Source organism: Colletes gigas, unplaced genomic scaffold (assembly GCF_013123115.1).
Source record: "Colletes gigas isolate AHSC1104 unplaced genomic scaffold, ASM1312311v1 Colletes_gigas_Sc00006, whole genome shotgun sequence".
NCBI classification, from domain to species: domain Eukaryota; kingdom Metazoa; phylum Arthropoda; class Insecta; order Hymenoptera; family Colletidae; genus Colletes; species Colletes gigas.
The window spans coordinates 8721824-8745369 of NW_025106635.1; the positions used below are offsets into that span (position 1 = coordinate 8721824).

The 23546-nt window shown below is 38.4% G+C and overlaps 1 protein-coding gene across 1 annotated transcript in view; it reads left to right on the forward strand.

Moving 5' to 3' along the window:
• LOC122395864 (laccase-1-like) overlaps positions 1–22946 on the forward strand; it is a 62043-nt gene extending 39097 nt beyond the window's left edge. Inside the window, exons 2-10 of the mRNA XM_043393773.1 lie at positions 15888–16245; positions 17760–18044; positions 18199–18472; positions 19130–19334; positions 19448–19632; positions 20337–20532; positions 20699–20911; positions 22080–22310; positions 22774–22946. Coding sequence (XP_043249708.1) covers positions 15888–16245; positions 17760–18044; positions 18199–18472; positions 19130–19334; positions 19448–19632; positions 20337–20532; positions 20699–20911; positions 22080–22310; positions 22774–22946 — 2120 coding nt within the window. The remainder of the gene's footprint in view (positions 1–15887; positions 16246–17759; positions 18045–18198; positions 18473–19129; positions 19335–19447; positions 19633–20336; positions 20533–20698; positions 20912–22079; positions 22311–22773) is intronic.
• The last annotated feature ends 600 nt before the right edge of the window (positions 22947–23546 follow it).

Consider the following 23546-nt stretch of genomic DNA (forward strand, 5'->3'; position numbering starts at 1 on the left):
GTATTGTAAGTAACAAGTGCATTTCATTGAGGCCTCCAGGCAACGTAGCTAGATGCAGACGTAAAATGTCACAGCTGAGTTCCCTCGCTATAATTCTCAAGATTCTAAACTCGATGTGGAGAAATTATAACTTTCTTTATGTACACGCATTGTTGCATGAACAAATTACATCGTTCTAATCTCTCATCTCCGAAGATTTGACTGACAGTGATTTATCCTCTAAAAATAGATGCATCGCAACTTCCATCATGGAAACGTAATTTTTCGATATAATAGATAACTTTCTAAAACAACGTAACCTTTTCTACACAAATACTAAACAAAGATGTTCGTCCAAGCATATTACTCGTTCTCAATTTTACTTTCTTGTTTCTTGAAGATTTTCCAATACATTTGTGCGTTATTCGATTTATTAAAACTAATTTTAGATGGATATAATTGTTTCATAATTTTACATCGAAGTTACGAACTTCTACTTCGTTGCATAACAGAAAGACGAAACAAACATGAATCTTTGCATATAATCATGATTCGCGATTTTCTCGAGCCTCTTACTTCACGAAGTTAAACTGCAAATCATCCGACGATTGTTCATTTTGCTAGGAAACTGATAAACCGGAGAGAATATTATCGATTATTGAACATTTTACATTTGAGACATTTTTAAATGTAATTTCCAACAAATTGTATTATAAATGATTTTTCTGTAGAAGCAAATACAAATAAGACAATGTTTTCTTGTGATTCTTTAACAGAGTCATAATTACATTTCATTTATAATTTTTTAGTACTTAACTGGCGGAGACAACATTTTAAAACATGTAATTCGATTTAGATACCCTATAAATCGTACGTCTAAGTCGAAATCGCGCTAAAAATTTTACAATTACAAAGTCATAATTTTATTTGTACATGAATGAACGATCAGTATAATCGAAGATGATGTCCTACATTATTTGAAAAATTAGACCAGCGTCTTGAGCAACTTTCGAACAGGTCTTGCAGGAACTCATCGGATGAAACAAGATTGAAAATTAATAACAGTAATCGTGCGTGAAATTATGAAAAACACGTGCGTCGTAGATAACGACCGATCATTGCGTTTAATTGCTCCCGGACGAAATTTTAATCGGGCGCTTTCTAACTGGAAACAGCAGCTGCTCTTCTAAACAATGACAAAGCAATGGATGATTGACCTAGATAGGTTTGGAGACGCCACGATAGCCATCGAAAATCACACGTGTAAATATCCACCTGCCGCGTAAACCTGATTTCTACTTTGTGGTACACGGGTGTCGGAGGAGAGACACACCTGACGAGGGAAATCATTAGTTAGGAAGATTTTACAACGATTTTTATAGCTTACCGCAGAAGCCACGATTTCCCGAGGAACCAGTTCCGTCCTCGCCTAAACGCGGGGACACTCATGGGCTGTTGAACAATCAATTAATTTAAACCAGCTGAACATGTCCGGCTGTCGGTGTAAGAAAGATTTCAGACCGCGGGAGAAAGTCGAAAACTTTTTGACCGCGTTTGAGTAAACGGAACGATGCTGGACTAGTCGCGGGAGAAAACGAAAAGGAGAAGATAAGCACTCGTAGGTGGAGTCGTAATTTCATGGAAGGATTGTTAACGAAAGTACGTTCCCCCCCTGCTTCACGGAAATTACATCTTATCGTTTGACGAAGCATGAAACGCGGAGAGAATTAGCCCATTAGGTACCATTTAGAAAACGTTCGAACACACTTTAATTCGTATTAAAATTTATTTAATGATCGTGTGATTTTTAACCTATCAAAGTGCACTGATGTGAAACTTTTTACAATATGTTACGAGTGAAAAAAGTATAGTTGTTATATACATTTATACGCAAACAAAATTTTGGAACGTGACACATAACTCTGTAATAAAAACACGTTTCGTAAATAGCATAAGAAGTTATGTAAAAGTAATAAATTTGTAACAAGATTTCTTTGCTTAAAAATCAAGAATTAATAATTAGGTATAAAGGCAATCTGAAGCAAAGGCGCTCGAATCACACGATATAAATTATGTTAAGAATGGCAGACCATAAAAAACGAATGAACTCGTAGGAGAAATGTGTTGAGATAAGACAAACATTCGAATCGGAAGCGAGTTTGCGTATCAAGAACCAGAACTGTAATAAATTCTTAACGTAACATCGATGCAATGAAATCATTGCATAACTAAAAGATTGACCGTATCATGAATGCACAAGATTAAGGAAGGATTTTATTATAAAAATAAAAATCGAGAATGCGGAAGTGAGAATAAATTAAAATATCTTGTTATTGTGTCGTACAAGTAATGAAATACAATTTTGTGAAGTGATGGCTACTATTTTCTGTTGTAACTATTTTCATTGGGGACATCGATTCGTACTTTTGAATAATAACAACGTACGCAAGATAAATGTTAATTTTTAAGAGACATTAATTTCATAGTTAACGCGTCAAAGAAAGCGCAATGTTTTGCGTTAGTGGGACAATTTTAACGACAGAACCGGCCGTGAAATGCTCATTGAGTGCATTTCCGATGTCGCATCAACGTGGATAAGCCTTTCACTTGTATCAACTGCTGCAGCGAGTCGTTAATTCAAACGGCGGGCGATTGCCTCGTTTAAGCAGTGGATTTATTACGAGAACCTCGATCGTTTAGACTCGTGTACCGTTCCCCGATGGATATTCCATTAACGGGACGAAATGTCGTATAGAAATGCAGGAACGGAATTTTTTCGGAGAGGCAATTTGATAGTTAACTCTTCAGAGACTACTTAAACCTTTAGAGGCAGAGGCGGACCAAATTCTTATCTAGATACACAAATAAGCCGCTGCATATTCGTTACTCGTTAAGTAAAAATTAAAATTTCAATCGCAGATTAAAATATTTTACAACTATTGCTGTACGTTGACCTTATTCGTTATCTATCATTGGAATAATATTTTTGTCCGACTTTAGTGGGCTGTCATTTTTTAAATAACAAAAGAATCATCTGCTCATGAAAATTAATCCACTGTATAAATTATACGAGGAATAATTTAAAATATTCGACATATTTATTCACTTTATTGACTGGTACAAATTTTCATTTTCCTCCTAACATCGTTTTTTAATTGACTTGACAGCTGACTGATCTCGATATAACCACAGCCAATTTAAAAACGATCTGTAATGATAATTGAGAAGCAGGATTAATCGTACCCAATTTATCATGTTAGTGATACCTTTCACTGTTCGTTCGAACATTCAAATATTAGGCATGGAAATCAGAATTTTAAAAAATTTGCAATTTCTTACTTATGTATGAAACGTGCAACGTATTAATCAGTGTCTTTAGTAACAGGTGTGTTTGCAATTGTTGAAATGTTCACAATATTTCAAAGACAAAAGCGACAAATTTAAGTAGCATCGTCTGATATGTTTGGAAATTACTGATTTTGATAACGATTTACTCGAAATAAGTGGCAAATACATAATAAATTGCTAAATCAATTCATGTTTGGAAAAGTAACATTTACAAAATGTATTTTACGATTAAACTGTAATATATAATATTATATTTTATTTGTGTTCTGAACCAAACTTTGATTTGTTTCTTTCACAATTTTATGAAATTCTTAGATCATCTACTTGTATTAACAATCATTCGAATTGTATAACTTTTACTAGTTTGATTTTACGTTTATTTCTGAGACCTGTACGTGTCTTATATTTTCACACGATCCACAAATTCGTTCCTGAAAAGGTCCCAAAACCAAAATTCTATTTTATTTGGTCCATCAACGAATAAAACTTGCGCAATGTCGATCAAACCGGACGAGTCAAACGTTTACCATTTATTAAAAAAAAAGAGCAAAAGTGGAACGAGTGATAAATGAATATCATTTCGCGTACGGTCGCGTAAAAACTGAAGCACTTTAAACGGGTCTGAAGAATGGTACCATTTGTTAAGTCAACTGATCGACGCTAAAAAGAATGTCGGCGTATAAATCACGCAAACGATTCGTTCCATGCGAACGGGGTGAAACGCGGAGGCCGAAAGAAAATTACAAACATCGTTACGTTTTCCGACCCGGAGTGGAACACGCGTGCGCGTCGAGTTGAATCGCGCGTACCGATCTGAACGTAATCCGGTGACTAGAAAGCTCCCGTTTGAGTGGACCGTTATTACATTCATTAGCGCAATCGAAGCGGTGTTTATGTGGCCATCATTACCCGCGAACCTCGATGCAACACCCGGCACACCTTCCCTTCACCTTCTGGCAAACGACGCTCTCTTCGCTGTTTGCACAATGCACCTCGCTTCTGCACAAGCGAGAAACGCTCGAGCGTTCCGTAAGATGAGACGAGGACAAGGACAAGGCCAAGTTCATTCGCGGATCATCGCACTTTCTATCTCGTGCACCGTTCTTGTAACACGCAGCATCATCGTCTCGGCGAGAATACTCGCGCGCACCAAACAACACTTTAATTTTACAATTTTATACTTTTCCACAAATTAAAAAAATTCTTATTATTTCTCAACGAGTTATTGATTCTTGACTTGTCAACTTGTCGTTCGTAGCTCGAACGTTACCGATTAGGATCGAATTTACGCTCCGGGTCCATTTTTACCCAAATTTGAATTTTATTATTTCGCGTTCCAGTACAAGATTTCTGATTCAATTTTTTGTTGGTTATTATTGTCGATAATTTTAAGTGTTAGTATTAATATTGTGTTAATATTGTTATTTAGTGAAAACCAAAGTTTCACAACAAAGTTGTAAAAGCTTGAGAGCATTTGTTTCATTGTTAAATTTGTGTCAGTATCGCGATTTATTTATATATTTTTAATTAAACTTTGTTGTTTTCAATTTTGATAAAAATACGGTCTTACAGTGAGACGTACAGGGTGATACTATAAATTGGGATAGGATGTGGCTCTGTTGCAAACGAAGATCAGCTCAATCTTTTCGTGCATTACAGCCTTTTGTTCGAATCGATACCAGGAAAGTTAAAATTGCAATTAGCTGTGCGAATGTAATTGCAACACAACGTAAGAGTTTAATAAAACATGGAGGGAACCAGCTAATAAAATGTTTAACTGTTCATGGTAGAATGTTTGAACACCTGTTGGGATTAAGTAACTACCTAACGTGATACGCGTGTGAGATATTTCGTAAACTATTGCGTGTTAAATGGCTATGCCTTAACACTTTTATACGCAGAATGACGAAGAGGATCGACTTACGAAAAAGTGCATAGTTGTGTTTAAAAAATGAGTAGAAGTATTCCAAACGAAATAATTATATCAAACCATGGCCTTGCATGGAGAATTCTATTTTTTTTTTTTTTGAATTCCTTGCATCGTCGATTGGAAAAGAATTATAGCTTGTCCTAGTTTCCCAGTGTCTGTGCAATGATTCATGTAAATATAGTAAGCATCCCTAATATCATTGAACTCCAACCAGATATGTGTGTTCGAACATTGATTAGTATAAAAAACAATTAGTCACATTCGTTTTTGGAAAATTTACAAATTGCTTGCAAGCGTTTGTTTATTTGCTTAACAAAGTTTCAACAGCAGAAATAGATATGAAAAAGTAAGAACAGTATATTAAAACAGGAATATGAATAAGAAAATAATTCCATAGTCGACATATCGAACAATAGTCGAGAATTATCGAGAATTATCGAGAATTATATGCATATTAGCAATTGCTACAAATAGAAGAGAGAATAGTCTTCATAATTTATATTTTATCGAGTATGTTCGCTGTTTTATGTCTTTTTAATCGTTCTGACATTTCGATTCCTCCATCGTCGAGGACGCGACGCCACACGATCAAACTGAACTGCAGTCGATACCATCCAGCAACGGCTGCACTTTTATTTGAACTTTACCTTTTGTTTGAACTTTAGAAAGACGAATTCCGACCGTAATCTCGCGTCTCCCACGGTGTAAATACCTTTAACGACATGTCTGCGGAACGAATCCTACCACGGTTCGTTAGCCCGAGACATTGTCAATTATCGTGCTCGTCGCTTCGTTTCGAGCCGTTCCGTGAACGCCGTTTTATTCAAAGGTGTCTTTCACGATCGCCTGTTTACGAGGGAAACGAATACATTGCATTACATCGCGGGATATATAATTTAAACGTCTAATTGTGCGGGAAATAATTTTCGCGATCGTTATCGACACAGAGTAAAACGAAGCCGTAATATCATCACGCAACACGTTAGATTTCGCTCTCACTTTCTTGCTGTCTCGTGATACCACACGTGTACGCACAGTTGACCATTGTCGTTCATCGTTGGGACGGGTGTAATCGTTGCATCTATTACACAATAATTTCGAATCACTCATAACAGATGTAGATAAGTAATTGATTTCGCGCCGAGGCGACACGCCTTATCGCTCGATCGTAGAAACAATTTCGAGCTTTCTACAGTTTTATTTACACGTGTTGCATATTAAACATACATCGTGGAAATGAAATTCTTGTTACGTAAATAAATTGTATATTTACAACGATGTAACGGTAAAGTACAACTACCGCGTATAACTGTGGCGTAAAAACCGTGGCATTTCTAGATTTATACGGTTTATTAAATGCGAGTATCGTTCGCAATTAATGATCGAATTTTATACTGTGGTTCGACTATAGACCCAGAAATCTACAGAAAATAATTTTATTCTTTTAAGAAGGTACTATATACTTCTATGTTTGCTCCACTGGCTTTGTCAGCAACAAAAAATGAGGGCAAAAGTAGTTTTCAATTTTTAGTGTGTTATGCATTACTTATAATTGTAAGCATATATAATAATAAAATGAAAATAAGTTCATTTATAAGGATTCTATTTCCTTAGAAAGGTACTGTATACTTCCATGCAAACTATTTACAATAATAAAAAATGGATTAGGAAGCTCTAGAAAAAAGTATGAATGGGTGGTATTATATTGAGAAATAAATTTTCATTTCCTAAGAAATGTTTACACTTGATTTTCCCACACTTTTCTCTGATCTCCATTAATCTTTGAAATGCCTAACTAAATAGGTAATTTTTAAAATAGAGGATAGTTTTCACTTATTGAAGAGGAATATTAAAAAGAATACATTTCAAGTTGACACTCTACAGTGTTCAGAAAAGAAATAGTACACAATTAAAAAATATTCTACGAAGCTCTAGCTATCTGTCAAGTTGGCACTCTTTGCCAATCAGCAGCGCCGAGAAAACAAATAAATTGATCCCTCCGACGTTGAAAGAAGCATGATCCACGATCATTCTCGTCCCTGTCTTGGCAAACGAAAGTTCAATTGCATTCCGACGAAAGGACAAACTTCGACTCGTGACGCGAACAACGTCGAAGGCCTGACATTTGCTAGTCTCGTTTCCTTCGTCCTAGTTGACGTGCTCTGTCGTTCCAAGGGGTCCATTTCGGTTCAGCGTGCGAACATCGATCGCGGACGATCCCGTACCGGACCGAAGATCGAATTGCACGCGACCACGGGGCCCGGGTACGACGAAACATGATAATTAAGCCGCTCCCAAAAATTCGGTAGAAGAAAAAGTTATCGTCGGAGTGAGAAATCGCCGTAAATTGACGCGACTCCCGAAAAGTCGACGAAAAAAAAATAAAAAAAGCTGCCTACGTAAGACGTCAACGTGGCCACCGCGAGGCTTTTTGACGTTCGTTGAAATTGCCCGACGGAGACTTAATGACACGCTGCACTCCGCCGGCCACGTATTATTATGCACGACATTGGACTGACGTGCGTCGGGATGAGATCGCGAGGTTAAAGAAAGCGCATCGTGCGGCACACCCTTCTCGATTAATCTCTCAGGATCCGTCGTTCTCGTGTCCCGAGTTCCGACGTACCGGCGAAATTAGGGTGTAATTATTTCCTTTCTTTTTCGACGATACGCGCCCGCGATGCGAAATATTTTTCCCGCGCGCCAATCTAAAGAAAGTCGGAGTTTTTATCGACCCGTTAACTAGTCATTGCGTAAGGCGAGAATGGCTCGTCGGAAAGAGCCACCTGGGAGATTCGTTAATGGCTTCACTTTGTAAATTACTAACTTCCCAGCCACGTTCAATAGTATTTAAAATCCTCTGGGCACATTTCTTTGGGCCTATCTCCAACCCAAACCCCAAATTTTTAATAGTAATTTATTTTTCTCGACACTGCAGAGTGGCAAAGTGTATCGACTCGACTTTGATTTAATACGTTCACTGTCAGATGAAATAAAATTTCAGTACTTGTTTTTGTAACCTTGCTAAAATTCACCAAAATTTCCCTCAACGTCTTAACTTGAGAATTAATTTTTCTAGCATCATAGTGGCAAATCCACATGTGGGTGACATGGCAGCCAAAGTATTAACTTGGAGCATCGTAGAATATTTTTTAAGTGATTTATTTCGTCCCCCAACGATCGTAATTGCAGATTTTTGCGACGTGTAGCAGGTCAAAGAAAATGGTAGTCTCGTTACAGAGCACTGTTTGCACGAATCGTGTCGTACAGCCGAGTTGACATTGCCTCATCGTGCTGTCGTCATGAAGAGCATCCGCGTGACGGTTTCCATTCGCGGCGTGGGTGGACTCTCTAGCTTGGCCCGCGTCGATTCGACCGGATTATGTAAACCGCGTTTTCCCCGCGGTCGCGTGTTACGTAAAACTATGAAAATTACATAATGGAACGCGATACGATAGGACGCCGGATGATGACACATCGACTGGAGATCTGTCGTTGGAAGTAAAGCGCAAAAATACGGCGAAAGTCGTCGTAACGACGTCGTGCGAGCCGTTCGACCGTTTCTAACTACGGCTTATTAAACATAGCTTCAAGGAGCATCATGCGAACCCCGACGTTTTCCACGACGCCTTTCCTTCGATTCTTTTCCCGGCTTCTTTCGGCATTCCGGCGTCAATCGGAATCTGACTCGAGAGATCATTGTCTACATGAATTATTCACGCTTTCTACTTTTACCCTTCGCAGATGTCTTCGTACAGCGGGCAAAGAAGCGTATTTGCACACCTAATTTTCTTCTAATAACTTTCTATAAATGAGTGATTCGTCATTTTCATTTCTTCATAATATTCGTAGGAAAATCGTGTCCAGATAAATATCTACACACGTGACGCGAGTTTGCAGTTTATTCAACCTTAAATATGTTTTGCTTATCGACTTAAAAATCCAAGTATTTCACAATTGAACACATCTTGACCCTAAATACAATATGAAGAGGATTCAACATAAGCTACAAAATTCACTAACGATCCTACGAGAAACTTCTTAAAAGACATTAAAGTATACCAATTGCTCTAAATATGATCAGTTCCACTATCTAACCCAACTGTGGTCACTAATAACCGACAAGGTGCATGTGACCTAAAACGCTCAAAAAAAAAAAAATCCAAGTATTTTATATTAATAAATATTTCCATGAAAGATTTAATGGAAAATTTCTGAAATCGTTTCGTTGTTCGAGTTATAATTTTGCAAGAACGACTGGCGAGGGTAGGTACGAAATACTTTCATCATTTTCTTTGTGATACCAGTTAGCAGCACTTGTACCAGGACGAATCAGATAATAAAAGGCGAAAGCGAATGATTAATATCGCAAGATGATATCTCTGGACTTTTCACACATTTTGACAAGTCTATCACAAACGAAAAGTTCTGTAATAACGTGTTTAAAAGTAGTGTAACAGACAAGACTCGACTGAACTATTACTAAACCTAATCTGTAATGATATAGAGCAGTAATAGTAAATGAGTGGCACGCGTACCAATTTTAGAGCGTGATAAGATTGCATTGACAGGCTAAAAGTAGTGTATTTTTCCAAACGGAACATTCTTACTATATTTCATAAACAATTACAATCCATAATCGTGTATCGATGGTAGCAATTAAAATGTCAGATAAATAAAGTAAGAATAATTAGAATAAAAGAATGAAAGGTTTGTTAAAGAAAATGCAGAAGATAGTATGCAAGAAATAAGATCTCAAATTTTTTTCCTCGAGTAGAATAAATTCTCAAACATTGACTACTCGTTTCCTAGAACGCTCTGTGGAATAACGTTTCGTGAAATTGCAGTTAGTTACAGCAGACCTTTCGATGGACAAACAGCGATTATCGCGAGGCAGATTCTGTTAATTCAGTATTTTATCGCGTCAGGCGTACAACGTCCAGCGCATTCGTCTTCGAACGTAATAGTTTACGATGCAAAATGTTCGCATTGTTAACGAGTCTCTGGCCGCGACACGATACTAAATCAAGGAAGTAAATCGGCGTACGCGGTGTCTGCTACCGTGCATACACGCCGCGTCCGTATCGTCGGGCGGATATAAAACTTTCAGCATTCGACCGCGCCAGAATCGAGAGATTTACTGAATCCCCGGCAGCAATAAATTGTAATCTGCATCCCTTTCTTGCAACGCTGTTAGGTAACCAGATAGTTTACGAAATTGCTGCGAAGCAACGAGGAAAAACTGCCTTTCCTAGAGATATTATCCACTTCTATGGGTTCTTTTATAGACAGAAGCTTATTGTAGTTCCGCGCATTCTGTTGCTAAAATATCGTTGCGACACGATCCTTATCGAACCAGTTGCTTTCTGTTTCGCTGGCTGGTCAATCCCCTGCAATCGGTAATAAGAGCCTCCCCAGCTATTCCCACCGTAAATAATTTTTCATACGATAATCCAAACGGAGAAAATCTAATTTTATCTGCTACTTATTCTCGAAAATAAAATTTCGTAAAATAGATGTTTCTATTTGATACCTAAGAACGTTGTTGCTCGAATGATAATCGTCTTATAACGTTGCAAATTTTCGGAATTTCATCGCAACTCTGTGTGATTGGAGGCCCAAGGTTCGAGAAAATGTTAGAAGGGAAATAATCGATTAGATTTTGCCTCCAAAGTAGGCAGTCACGTTAAGGAAAGCCGCAGGAAATAGGGTAATTATTGAATATTGCGTTTCCAGTTAGCCGCAGCTTGCGTTTCTCGCGATCCGGAACCATTCGACTTCCTTACGCGGCTTAAAAAACAGCGAAATTGCACGCGGACCATCGATGTCTGCATCGAAGCCGCCCGTTCCGACCATATCGAAAGGCCCGCGAGAGAAATGTCTTTAACGATCCCGACGATCGGACCGTATTTTTCGCGGAAACGTTGCGAAACGCGTCGTTCCGCGCCGCCAATTTGCATACCCCCCCGGAGAAATGTGGCCGATTTCGATGAATTCTGCGCCGTCTCGGGTTAACAAACGACCCAGTACGAAATTCACGGAATGCCTCGACGTCTGAAAACCGTATTTGTCTACTCGATTCGCGAATTACGGTTCATTCGCCACAAGTTTCCCGGTTCTATTAATATACGCGAAATTTCGCGACGTTAATGAGCGTGAAAATTATTCTCCGTAGCGGAATTTGAAGACAACCTGGAAGTTTGCAGTATCGAGTTTCGAAAATCGTGTTACAATTTTACTTCATTTTATTACGTCATTTTTAATAAGTTTCCCTTTTTTATTTGTTCTTGAAGTAAAATGATTGTTACTTGATTATAATACTCTTTTAATAAATATAATATTGTTTAGAATTTTCTAAGATCCTTTATCAAATTATTATTATTATAATTTTAGAGTGTCTAATTTCTAATATTTGGTTTTTCTTTTGCATAATGCAGTGTCAAAAATATTAAGTAGTTGCTTACAATATTATCAGTCTTCGTCGTGGTACTTTTCAAGAATTAATTTATCAAAATGTAATATATACAATATTGTTTAGAATTTTCTAAGATCCTTTATCGAATTATTATTATAATTTCAGAGTGTCTAATTTATAATATTTGGGTTTTCTTTTGTACCAAGTAGTGTCAAAAATATTAAGTAGTTGTTTACAATATTATGAGTTTTTATCGTGGTACTTTTGAAATGTAATATATACAAATGTATATATACAAATGTAATATATACAAAATTGTTTAGAATTTTCTAAGATGCTTTATCAAATTATTATTCTAATTTCAGAGTGTCTAATTTCTAATATTTGGTTTTTCTTTTGCACCAAGTAGTGTCAAAAATATTAAGTAGTTGTTTGCAATATTATGAGTTTTCGTCGTGGTATCTTTTGAGAATTAATTTATCGAAAGTTAGATAAAACTAGTCTCGCTACTCTCGCTCTCACGGGTACGGGGGGCTTGTTACAAAATTCATCTTGCGCTTGGGACGTGTAAAAGCTTCCCGGGGCATGTTCGCGGCTCGAAAGCTCTCTAAGTAAGGTTGTCTAGCAAAAAGTTCGCATACCGAGCGAGCGGCATAATTCATCCGAGAAGAATTTTTACGTCACGATGTACGTTCGGCGCATGGTCGTAAATAATGCACGCCTATGCCAGTCGCAGACGAGGCCGACCGCCTGGCGTGCGACCGGATAGAATGGTGAATTATAATACTATAACCCTTTATGTATAGTGTCCATAGTTGTGCGGGGTAGTTAAATATTGAAAAGCAATTCTTGCATCGGCTCGTTCCCTCGTTCCATTCGACTCCCACACCGAGGCGGAGATCAAAAATCAACGTAATTGAAAACGCGATTGAACGCTAGTAGAGTATACAAGGTGTTCTAACAAAAACAGAACGTCTCGTTACACTTCTAAAATTCCATCCTTAAAATTTCAGAAAACAAAAATAATTTTACGAGCCAAGTAGGATACTAAAACCTAAAAAGATATTCACCGATGCTTTTTGCAAATTACATTTTTCTATATTATTATTATTGTTGTTGTTGTTAAATGTTATACACGAGATTTTAGTGACTATCTTCATATTGGAGTAAAATTTTACCCAGGTCTAGTCTGTCGAAAACTGACTAAAATGTCTGACCAAGTACGCGTCACTACTCCTTCCTGGACTGATCTTTTCTCTTTCATGACTACTTGACATATCTCCAAATCTACAAAAACAAATAAATTGCAAACACAAAATTATTCTATATACAATAATACGTGAATCTCTTACTAATCTCTGTAACAAATACGTTAATTAAAAGTAAAAGTAAAATAATAAGTAGAACATCATGTGTTTGGTCCAACCAACAGAATATACAACCGAATCTTCTGTTTTTATTTTTTTTTTAAGTCAGGAACAGATTCAAAAATATTATTCATTTAACTACAATTAGAATTTATTTACATTCCATCCAAATTGAATATTCTGAATAAATATAAATAAGTGTTACGTCAGATATTATGTCGAATAAAAGTGAATTTCGGCAATTTATTCAATCCAACGAAAGGGTTCATCGAGTTTTGGCGTCCGAAGAGGTTTCTATTAATATAAAGAGCGTTGCAACATTATGGTCGACGAATATGGCGAGACAAGTGCACGAAGTTTTAGAAATTCATCGAGAGAACGTTAGCACAGATCAACATTCTCGTTTAGCGGTCGCCCGTGCAGTCGCAAGCGCGTTTCTGATTCAGAATGCTACGCAATCCGAAATTCCAGCGTGGCTGATTTTTTCCGTGCACGTGCTCGCGATTTTTCGCGCGACGAAAACCGGTTCGCGGCCGATTCGCGCGCGGAAAATTGATCTGCTGTTGCCTGTTTACTTGCACCACTGCACGACGGAAATAATTTTTCAACGTTCCATGCTTGGTACTTTATCGACACGACTGCAGCATTTTTTCCCCCAAACACGAAATAACTCGTTACTATTTTTTTTATACATATTTATTATCCATCGTTTGTTCGTAAAAAATCGTTGGATACGAACGATACTTTCAATCGTGTTAAAAATCGATGAAACGAATTAAAGTAATGTTTGCAAGGATGGTTACAAGTCGTCGATGCGTTTTGTACAAATTTCAGCGAGGAAAAACTGGTCGAAAGACCGTGCAAAACCGATGTTCCTTTCCCTGTGTCATGTCATATGGCATGTGATTTTCGACCTCGAACAGGTGTTGAATAAAAACACAGGGCAAATCGAAGAAAACTTGCATCGTAGATAGGAACAATATGTTTTCAATCGACTGCATAGATTCAACGGGACTTCAAACGAAGGAAAGTGGTTTCCACGCGAACTTGCAATCACTCAGTCGAATTGTTGTACGACAGTGCCGGACCTCACATAGCGAGTTTGACCAAGGACGCATTGTTGCAACTTGACTGGAATTTTTATCGCACCTAGCGTATTTACTGGACATCGTACCTCCAGGCTACTACTTGTTTTGATCGATGTAACACGCATTGTTTGACAAATACTTTAGAAATGTCGTTCCAATGAAATGACTTTATCGCAAGCGAAGACCAAATTTTCCATCAAACTGGCTTCTCTAATTTGTTTGAAAGATAACACAAGATGCTAATCAATGGCAAGAATTATATTGATAAATGCATTGCTTCCAAATGAATTTGATACAAATTAGTGGATCATTTATATCAAGATCTAATATAAAAGACATAATTTCTTTAAAAAAAGATACAAAGTTTGAATTCTTTCTATAGTTGTCAATTACAATTAACAACTTGCAATTGTGGTTTCAATTTCACTACATTTTATTCAGCAAATAAAGTCTTCTTAAAACTAATATAAATAATATTACCAAAAAATGAGAAGGATATAAAATTAAAAAGATTATATATACATCGACGAAGAATTGTACATAAATAATATAAAAACCGTAGAAACAAGGAAAGAAAGTATATTTTAGAGAAGTAGTTCACTTTTCGGAATGTAGTAATAATTGTTTCGGTAATTAAATAAATTCTGAACGGCGCTACTACCTTGATACGGAGATTCACGTGAATTCGAGCAATTACTTCGAGTCAGTGAATCGCATACTTTCGTAGCAAAACGAGCGAGCGCGATCGAGATAAGTGAGCGTTTTTTAGATCTACGTACCTACCTGGTACCCGGCCCGATAGGGCGTTTTAACCGTGGCCATTTTTCCTTTTAAATCTGGAAGTGAACACGAATTACGGGTTTTATGCGTGTCCATGAGAAATGGGCGAAAACATTTGAGACTTCTTGTTCGTTTCTACTTTCTTCGAATACTCGTTGAAACGTGTTGAAACGTTGGCGTCGGGGCAATCAATCTTACATTGTATGCTTAACGTTTTCATTGTACGTGTAACGCCCAGCGAACAGCTGTAGTTATATAATTTATGATCATCGAGTTCTCGAATACTAGATCATGCATTTTCACTGAGTAAATACAGCAGTATATCTTCTGTCCACGTGTAATTGCCCAATTTTGTTACACTATATTTTACAGTCACTCCGTACTATTTCTTGTGTTTTGTTTTACCGCAGCGTCTAGAAGAAACGAAAGATTTTTCTTGCACCTGCTTCCTCCGCCGAGTTATGTCACTCGTTCACAATTGTAGAATTCCTGCATAATTTCACCTGTTTCTGGTCCTAACAAAGTTATTTGGATATTATTTTTGACAGGTTCCTTTTCCTGTTCGATACTTGATGCTTCCAAACAATTTGTATATCATAAATAATATTACATTGTGAAATAAAACTTGTTCACATGTACTGTAAATATAACTGTCATTGTATGGAACTTTTATTATATAAAAATTTCAAGAAATGTCCTTTTTTAATACACGATATAGAGGACGATGAATCTAAATAGTCCACTAAAGATTCTCGTTTGAAAATTCGTTAAAAAATTCCAAGATTTATCTCTTTAAAGAAACAAGGTAGTCTCGTAATATGTTCTCCATGATACGACACAATTTTAGTACGACAATTTTTTATATAAATTAGTTATTTCAAGAGCTATTTGGGGTGATAGAGTTAAGTGGTTCTCCTCGAATAATGAGTACTTATGTTACGATGTATCAGTTGAAGAATTGTTTTTTTTTTTGTTCGTAGATGTAGGTGTCGATCAGACATCAGCTTCTTCTTTCTGGACTCCGACTCTGAAGACGGGCAACATCTTCACCGACGACGCGAATTTCTTCCCCTCGGGTCACGGTCTGGTACAAACTCATCCGAATGCAAATGTATTCCGAAGCGGTTTCGGTGGAATTGATAACCTCGGTAGCAGAGGGGCCACCGTCAGACCACCGAGAATGAGACCCTTGGACTATAGCGAGCGTGCAACCGCTGAACTTCGTCGTAATCCTGCACTATCTTCGCCAGACGAGTGTGCCAGAGCCTGTAGGGAGAACGAACCACCCAGGATATGCTACTACCACTTTACCCTTGAATATTACACCGTTCTCGGAGCGTGAGTATTTCCCATTCGTAGTCAACAAAATGATTCCTCCCACACCTACACTCCTCGTCAACTTCTTTAAACACAGAAGCGTATCAATTTTAGAAATATCGAATTCAATGACCTTTTTATAAACGTTAAAATTCATAATAAGATTCGATTCTCTATTCCATGAATTTTATTTTAGTCTAGAGGAAAAAGTTATCTCGAATTAAAAATAACCGATCATCTGACTGGTTGAACGATTAATATTTTTTTGTATAAAAGCAGGTAAAGTTTGGTATCAATTTCTGGTTAATTTTCGATGTAAATAGGAAATATATAGCAAATATGAGAGGAGAGAATCTTCAGTTTCACTTAAGGAGTTCGATAATCTGAAATTAGAAGGATATTAAAAATAGTTAAATTTTAGACGCATGGAATTCCGAAATTACTAGAGTTTTCTTCATGGTTAAAGCGCCATTAGAAGCGGCAAACCTTCCCCTTTAAAATGGTTTTTGGTTTATGTCGATCCGACTTTCCGTTTTGGAGATATCATAATTTATATGAAAGCGTAATTTTTAAAATTCCTCTATGCGTCTTACAAAAGCCTACTAACGCGTATTAAAAATAGTAAAACTTTAGATGCGTGCAGTTCCGAAACTATTAGTGTTTTATTAATTATTGAGGCATTGTTAGAAGCGGTAAAGCCTCCCCTTTAAAATGGCTTTTGAATTTTGTCGATCGGACTTTCCGTTTTCGAGATATCGCAATTTATGTAAAAGGGTATTTTTCATAATTTGACTATCTCTGTCTCCGTCTGACGCGTCGCGCTGGACCTCTTTGTCGCACGTGAGACGTGACTCTCGTGACCTACTTCCGCGTAGTATTTCCAAGAATTTACTACGCACTGTTTACTATTGTCACGCAAGCGAGATGAATGAACTCGCGAGCGCACTACGAAATGTAAACAAACCCTATCTCCAAAACTAGCCACCGCATCGAGTTGAAATTAAAAATGCTATATCTCCGCAACTAATTACGCTATCGACTCGTACAAACGCTCATTTTAAAGGGCTTTTCATCCTCTATCCGATGACCATATCGTCTACTATAATTTTTGCTATCTTCCATGTTTATTTTGACATTTACTTTGACGCTCGACTTCAAATGAAAATTGTCATATCTCCGGAACTAATTACGCTATCGACTCGTATAAACGCTCATTTTAAAGGGCTTCTCATCCCCTATCCTATGAGTATACCTACTACTATAATTTATACCACCTTCTATGTTTATTTTCATATTTACTTTGACATTACATATCCAAGTAAATTTCAGCAGTTCCTATCGATTATATAACCACTGTGCGATAAAACTGAATTGTAAATTGTTTATTTTATTGAAGATGAATCTATCATTCGTATATAGGATGTTTGCATAATTACTAAACCACATTTCTCGTAAATAATGATTTTTTAATTTAATTGAAGAAACATTCGGAAATCTTAAAGCTCTGATTAACAATTGTTTCCTCCGATCGATAGTGCCTGTCAAATTTGCACCCCCAACGCGACCAACGTTGTCTGGAGCGATTGCCAGTGCGTGTTGGCGGACGGTGTGGAAAGAGGTATTTTGGCAGCGAACAGAATGGTACCTGGACCTAGTATCCAAGTCTGTCAAGGCGACAAGGTCGTGGTCGACGTGGAGAATCACATCGAGGGAATGGAAGTGACCATTCACTGGCACGGTATCTGGCAAAGGGGAACTCAGTATTACGACGGCGCGCCATTTGTCACGCAATGTCCCATTCAAGAGGGTAGCACGTTCAGGTAATCGTGTCCAATAAAAATCTCAACGTATGAAAGTAATCGAAATAAATTGATTCCTCGGTTTCCCTCGGTACAATCTTGCTTCTCTCGCGTACGAGTAATTTACGACGTCGTTGAGGTTATTGTAGGTTTAACGTCGTGTGTCTTGATGCAGGTATCAATGGATGGCCGAGAACGAAGGTACGCATTTCTGGCACGCTCATACCGGATTGCAGAAAATAGACGGTCTTTATGGAAGCATCGTGATTCGTCAACCACCGAGCAAAGATCCCAACAGCCACCTTTACGACTACGATCTGACTACACACGTCATTCTACTCAGCGATTGGTTCCACGAGAATGCGGCTGAACGTTTCCCCGGTCGTCTCGCTGTTAACACTGGCCAAGCACCTGAGAGCGTCTTAATCAACGGAAAAGGACAATTCAGGGTATAAATCACGGCTAATTTTCTTTAATTTATCATCGTCCTCTTTTCTCTGTCACAGTAGGATTTCAACATTCTTTAACAGAATTTAGAATCATACGTTTCTATTGGAACGTGTAAAACACTAGGTGCAGACGTTACACAATTCCAGAGATATAAATATCTAAATTTGCATACGCACCTTAGGTTCTACCTCTCCTATCGAGCTCGTCGTGACGCAAGTGTAAAACCGAGCAATTATTCGGTGCACTTTTTCAGAGAATCATGTCACGTTACGTAACGGTAATTAATGATATTTACATAATTGCAGTGCTCGGAAAACAGGCACGTGCCACAGGAATACTGCATGCAAGAAAATAAATATTTCACGAAAAATAACAATTTCCTCTTGGCTCCAAAATTCATTTTATTTTGCATCTTTCATTACATTAAGCGTCTACACTTAATATTCTACACATTCCAAATTACTTTTGTCTTTTATTATCGAAACCGTGTTAAAGTGGGGGACAAGTTGTAAGAAACTTTACGATCGGGAACTGGAGTCAGCGCATTTAAAGTTCCAATTGTCGACATCTTGGGTTTCAATTTCTCCGCTCAGAAATTATTCTCGAAATGCAATAAACAATACCAGTGTCCAATATCTTGTTTCTGGCGTCCGTAGGATCCCAACACCGGTTTCATGACGAACACACCCCTGGAGGTCTACACCATAACTCCCGGTCGTCGTTATCGTTTCCGAATGATCAATTCCTTTGGATCGGTGTGTCCATCTCAGATTACGATCGAAGGTCACTCTTTGACAGTGGTCGCCACGGACGGAGAGGTGGTGCAACCGGTCGGCGTGGACACCATTATTTCGTTCTCCGGTAAGTCTTCTTTTCCCGCCAGTGATTATTATTGCCCGTTCCGCGGCAGGGAAAGCGCGAAATAAAAGGTGTTTTTTAATTGTTCGTCGTAAAAGTGAAACCGTGATTTACAGGCGAACGATACGACTTCGTTATAAACGCGGATCAACCGGTCGGCGCTTATTGGATACAAGTTCGCGCGCTTGGCGAGTGCGGTATTCCCCGGGCGCAACAGTTGGCCATACTGCGTTACGCTCGTGGCCCTTACCAACCCACCACCACCGCGCCAACCTACGATTTCGGTCTTCCACAGGGTGTTGTGAGTATAGAGATCGCGAAACGCGTTTCAATCCCATTTCGATTCACGACTGGAAAGAAGATTCACCGAGTCTGGTCAATTTTTTAAATTATTTACATCTTCTTGGCCTTTTGCAGGGTGTTTATCGTTTATGTAATATCACGATACGTTTAATTTATGCTTCTATGCACGATCCATACGTTCGAGAGGCTGTGAAGGATCGGTAACTTCATGACTTCTATAGAATTATTTCAGATCTGTTTATTTAATTCTATTGCAAAAGAAATTTACGAAGTTTGATCACTTTTTTAGTTTGCTATTTTCGTCTTCAGGTGGGTGTATTCGCAATTAGTAATTTCTGTTAATTATTTTTGCAAATATTTTGATTTGTATATCCCCAGAACTGGTCATTTTTGTGATCTATAAAAATAGCTTTCAGCGCGCAGGTATTTATTAATCGTTGCACGATTCTGTAATATCTTTTAAATTCCCTTCATTTCAATCCGACTGCTCGGGAAACTGATATAACTGGAAATGAAATTAGCAATTTCTAATCCCTTTCGTAATTTCTAGAGCCCACAAAGCGATTAACAGAGAATGTCGTAAGCATAAATAGAATCTCTAGCAGCTTCTGCTTGCACTCCACCTGTAAATAACGCAAAAACTAGAGCACTTCGTTCCCTATAGTAGATAAAAAACATATCACTATGAAATTTCGCGTTCAGGTTCTGAATCCTCTGGACGCCATATGCAGTCGCGATCGAGTGGACGCGATTTGCGTGAACCAGTTGAAGAATGCCCGCCAGGTCGACCAAGGAATTCTCCAGCAGCGTCCAGACGTGAAAATATTCTTGCCATTCCGTTTCCTCTTCTACAGGCCAGAAGAAGTCTTCCAGCCACAGACGTATAATCGATTCTTGGGTAAGAACCGGTGATTTCAAAATGTTGGATCGTCGGAGCGCAGCTTCTTTTTGTCACGCCTGGTGCAACGCGTCCGTTGGTCGCCAATTGAATCCGCTAAATTTAAAATTAAACGGTCCTCGAATGCTCTATGGAAAGCGTTTGTCATTTCGCCGTGTGTTTGCAGTGGCACCGACCGGAGATCACGTAATTTCTCTCGTCGATGAAATCTCGTTCACGTTTCCGCCGGCGCCTCCGCTCTCGCAAATCGACGACATCCCGCCTGAACAGTTCTGCAACGGGGACAACAGACCCGCCGACTGCGGCGCCAACTGCATGTGCACCCACCAGGTTGACATCCCGCACAACGCAGTCGTCGAAGTGGTCCTCGTCGACGAAGGTACGAACAAATCCTCTAATCAACTTTAACGCTAGATTTACGAACATTGGTTGCACATATCTCCATTGGAAACACTTCACGTCGATTTTTCTATCAATTTGAAAGTATTCGTACAGTTATATTAATTAAATCTATCTATATCTATCAATCGATAGCGATTAATAATTTTCCAATATTAAATTGCGTTGCATCAAGCTTGTTTCGACCTTTGGTTTGGTGTCATTCTCAAAACGTTGATTAATCTATCTATCTATCAAAGGCCTGACTCACTGACTCATCAACGCCCAAGCTAAGCCCTTGGACATAAAAAGCTGAAGTTTTGCACAGAGGTTTCCTTTATGATGTATACAAGGAATAAGAAAGGATATTTCGAAACTCAACCCCTAAGGGGGTGGAGAAAGGTTGCAACGTTTGTACGAGGAATATTTTATTTGTGGTCGGATTTACTTGAAACTTGGTCTTAATGCTCTTTGACATAATTAATCAAACACCTGTTTCGGCATTTTAAGAAATTCTATCCCTAGGGGACACTGCTGTATTTTTACGAGTAAAAATAATGAAAACTATACGAGTTACGAATCATCGAAGAAAGTTCTTTTAAGAAATCTAAAAACAATGTGGAAAAGGTGTCTTCGTTGGAAAGAGCGTGGATATGGCACGAAATAGGGTGAAGTCTTCATAAATAAAAAAATGGTGTCACTTGAGAGTCAAACCATTATGGACGTTCGTACAAAGTCGTACATCATTCGTTTCTTCGACCTTCTGTTCACTATACGATACTTTCTTTAGTAATCTTTGTTGCAATAAGGTTTCGAGAAAACCACGCGTAGCAAACTTATTGCATGCATATTCTCGAAACCCTTTACTCGAAGGAATCAACCCTTAAGTGGACTCTAAATCATAACTGAATTATTTTACTTAGTGTTGATTTTTACCAAATTGGTAAATGGAAATCAACTTTACTCTAAAGCATTTAAAAAATAATGAACTAATAGAAGGTTACATAAATTTTCAAATAATTACATTGACATATATTAAATAATTATTAGTTTAAACTTGCGGAGAGGTTAAACCCCAATAATCCACTCAGGGGTTAAAACGAAATTAATTTAATCTACTCGAAGGATATTTTGTCACGTTATGTATCTCTGTGATTCGTTTCGTGCAGTCCAACAGCCGAATCTGTCGCATCCATTCCACTTGCACGGCTACGCTTTCAACGTGATCGGTATCGGTCGCTCACCGGACAAGAACGTGAAAAAGATTAATTTGAAGCACGCGCTGGATCTGGACAAGAGAGGTCTCCTCAACAGACAGTTCAATTTGCCACCTGCCAAGGACACCATCGCCGTTCCCAACAACGGCTACGTGATCTTCCGATTCCGCGCTGACAATCCTGGTGAGCAAAGCCAAAAAACACGCGCAGAAAGTTCTTATTCGAAACCAATTTGCACGCATCGAATTTCTAGAGTTCGAATTCTTCGATTATGTTATTCGAATCGAGTATCTTTTGATGCAAATAGTAGAGCACAAAATCTCCAAAACAAAAAGAAACATGAAATTGCATATACAAGACAGAAATCATTTAATCTGAAAACATAATTTCCCTCGAAATAATTTAAAAAACGTCCTATTATTCTAACAAATGAAAGATCCAAAAATATACTATTATAATGATGGACGATGCTTGCAAATAAATTCATTTCACACTTAAAAATAATTAAAAAAAAATTGATTGATACAACGATAGCAAATTTATTTTCTATTTTTGATGCATTTACTATTCAAATTTCTACCTCGATTTCTTTTTTAGATCAGCGATATAAAATAAAGAATAACCATTATTATTTTGATCTTTTCAGGATACTGGTTGTTCCACTGTCACTTCCTCTTCCACATACTGATCGGTATGAACTTGATCCTGCACGTGGGAACGCACGCCGATCTGCCACCGGTGCCGCCTAATTTCCCCAGATGCGGGGACCACTTGCCACCCATCACGCCCCCGTCGCTGTCGTTGGACTCGTTTCACTGATCGATCCTGAACGCGGTCAGGGATCGAGGCGGTCCAAAGCATACACGATATCCTTAGCGTATTTTATGTAAATTAGTCAGTATGCAGTAGCGAATCATTTTTCGTAAATATCTTGCGAGCGTCGGGTCGTTTCGCCGCGAGAAAGTTTGGAGAGATAGCTGTGGTCCCCCCCTCCTCCCTCCCCCGCCCCCCACCCCCAAAAACAAGGCGCACGTGCAACGAAAAGGTGAGAACGAGTCGGAGGTAAAGAGTCGAGCGAGTCGATGCCGTTTTTGGTGCTAGAAACGTCGATCGTTCCCGAAACGGCCACGACTCCGTGCTGGCAACAGTCGATATTTATTATGTCCTGGATGCTTTTGCAAATTCCACCCCTCCCCGATCGTATTCGCGTACGACCAACGTCGTAGATCGTCCATGCCTGTCGCAGGGACGCGCGAACGTTACTAACATTTGTAACTCTGTAAATAATGTAGAAATAGTCGTTACATTTAACGAGACATTAATGTGGGAGCATTGTTGGGGTTAAAAGTAGCGCTCGAAGAGGAATCTGCGAGACAATGCGAGCCGGTAGACCTTTCACCGGTGAGGCGGTCGATCGGC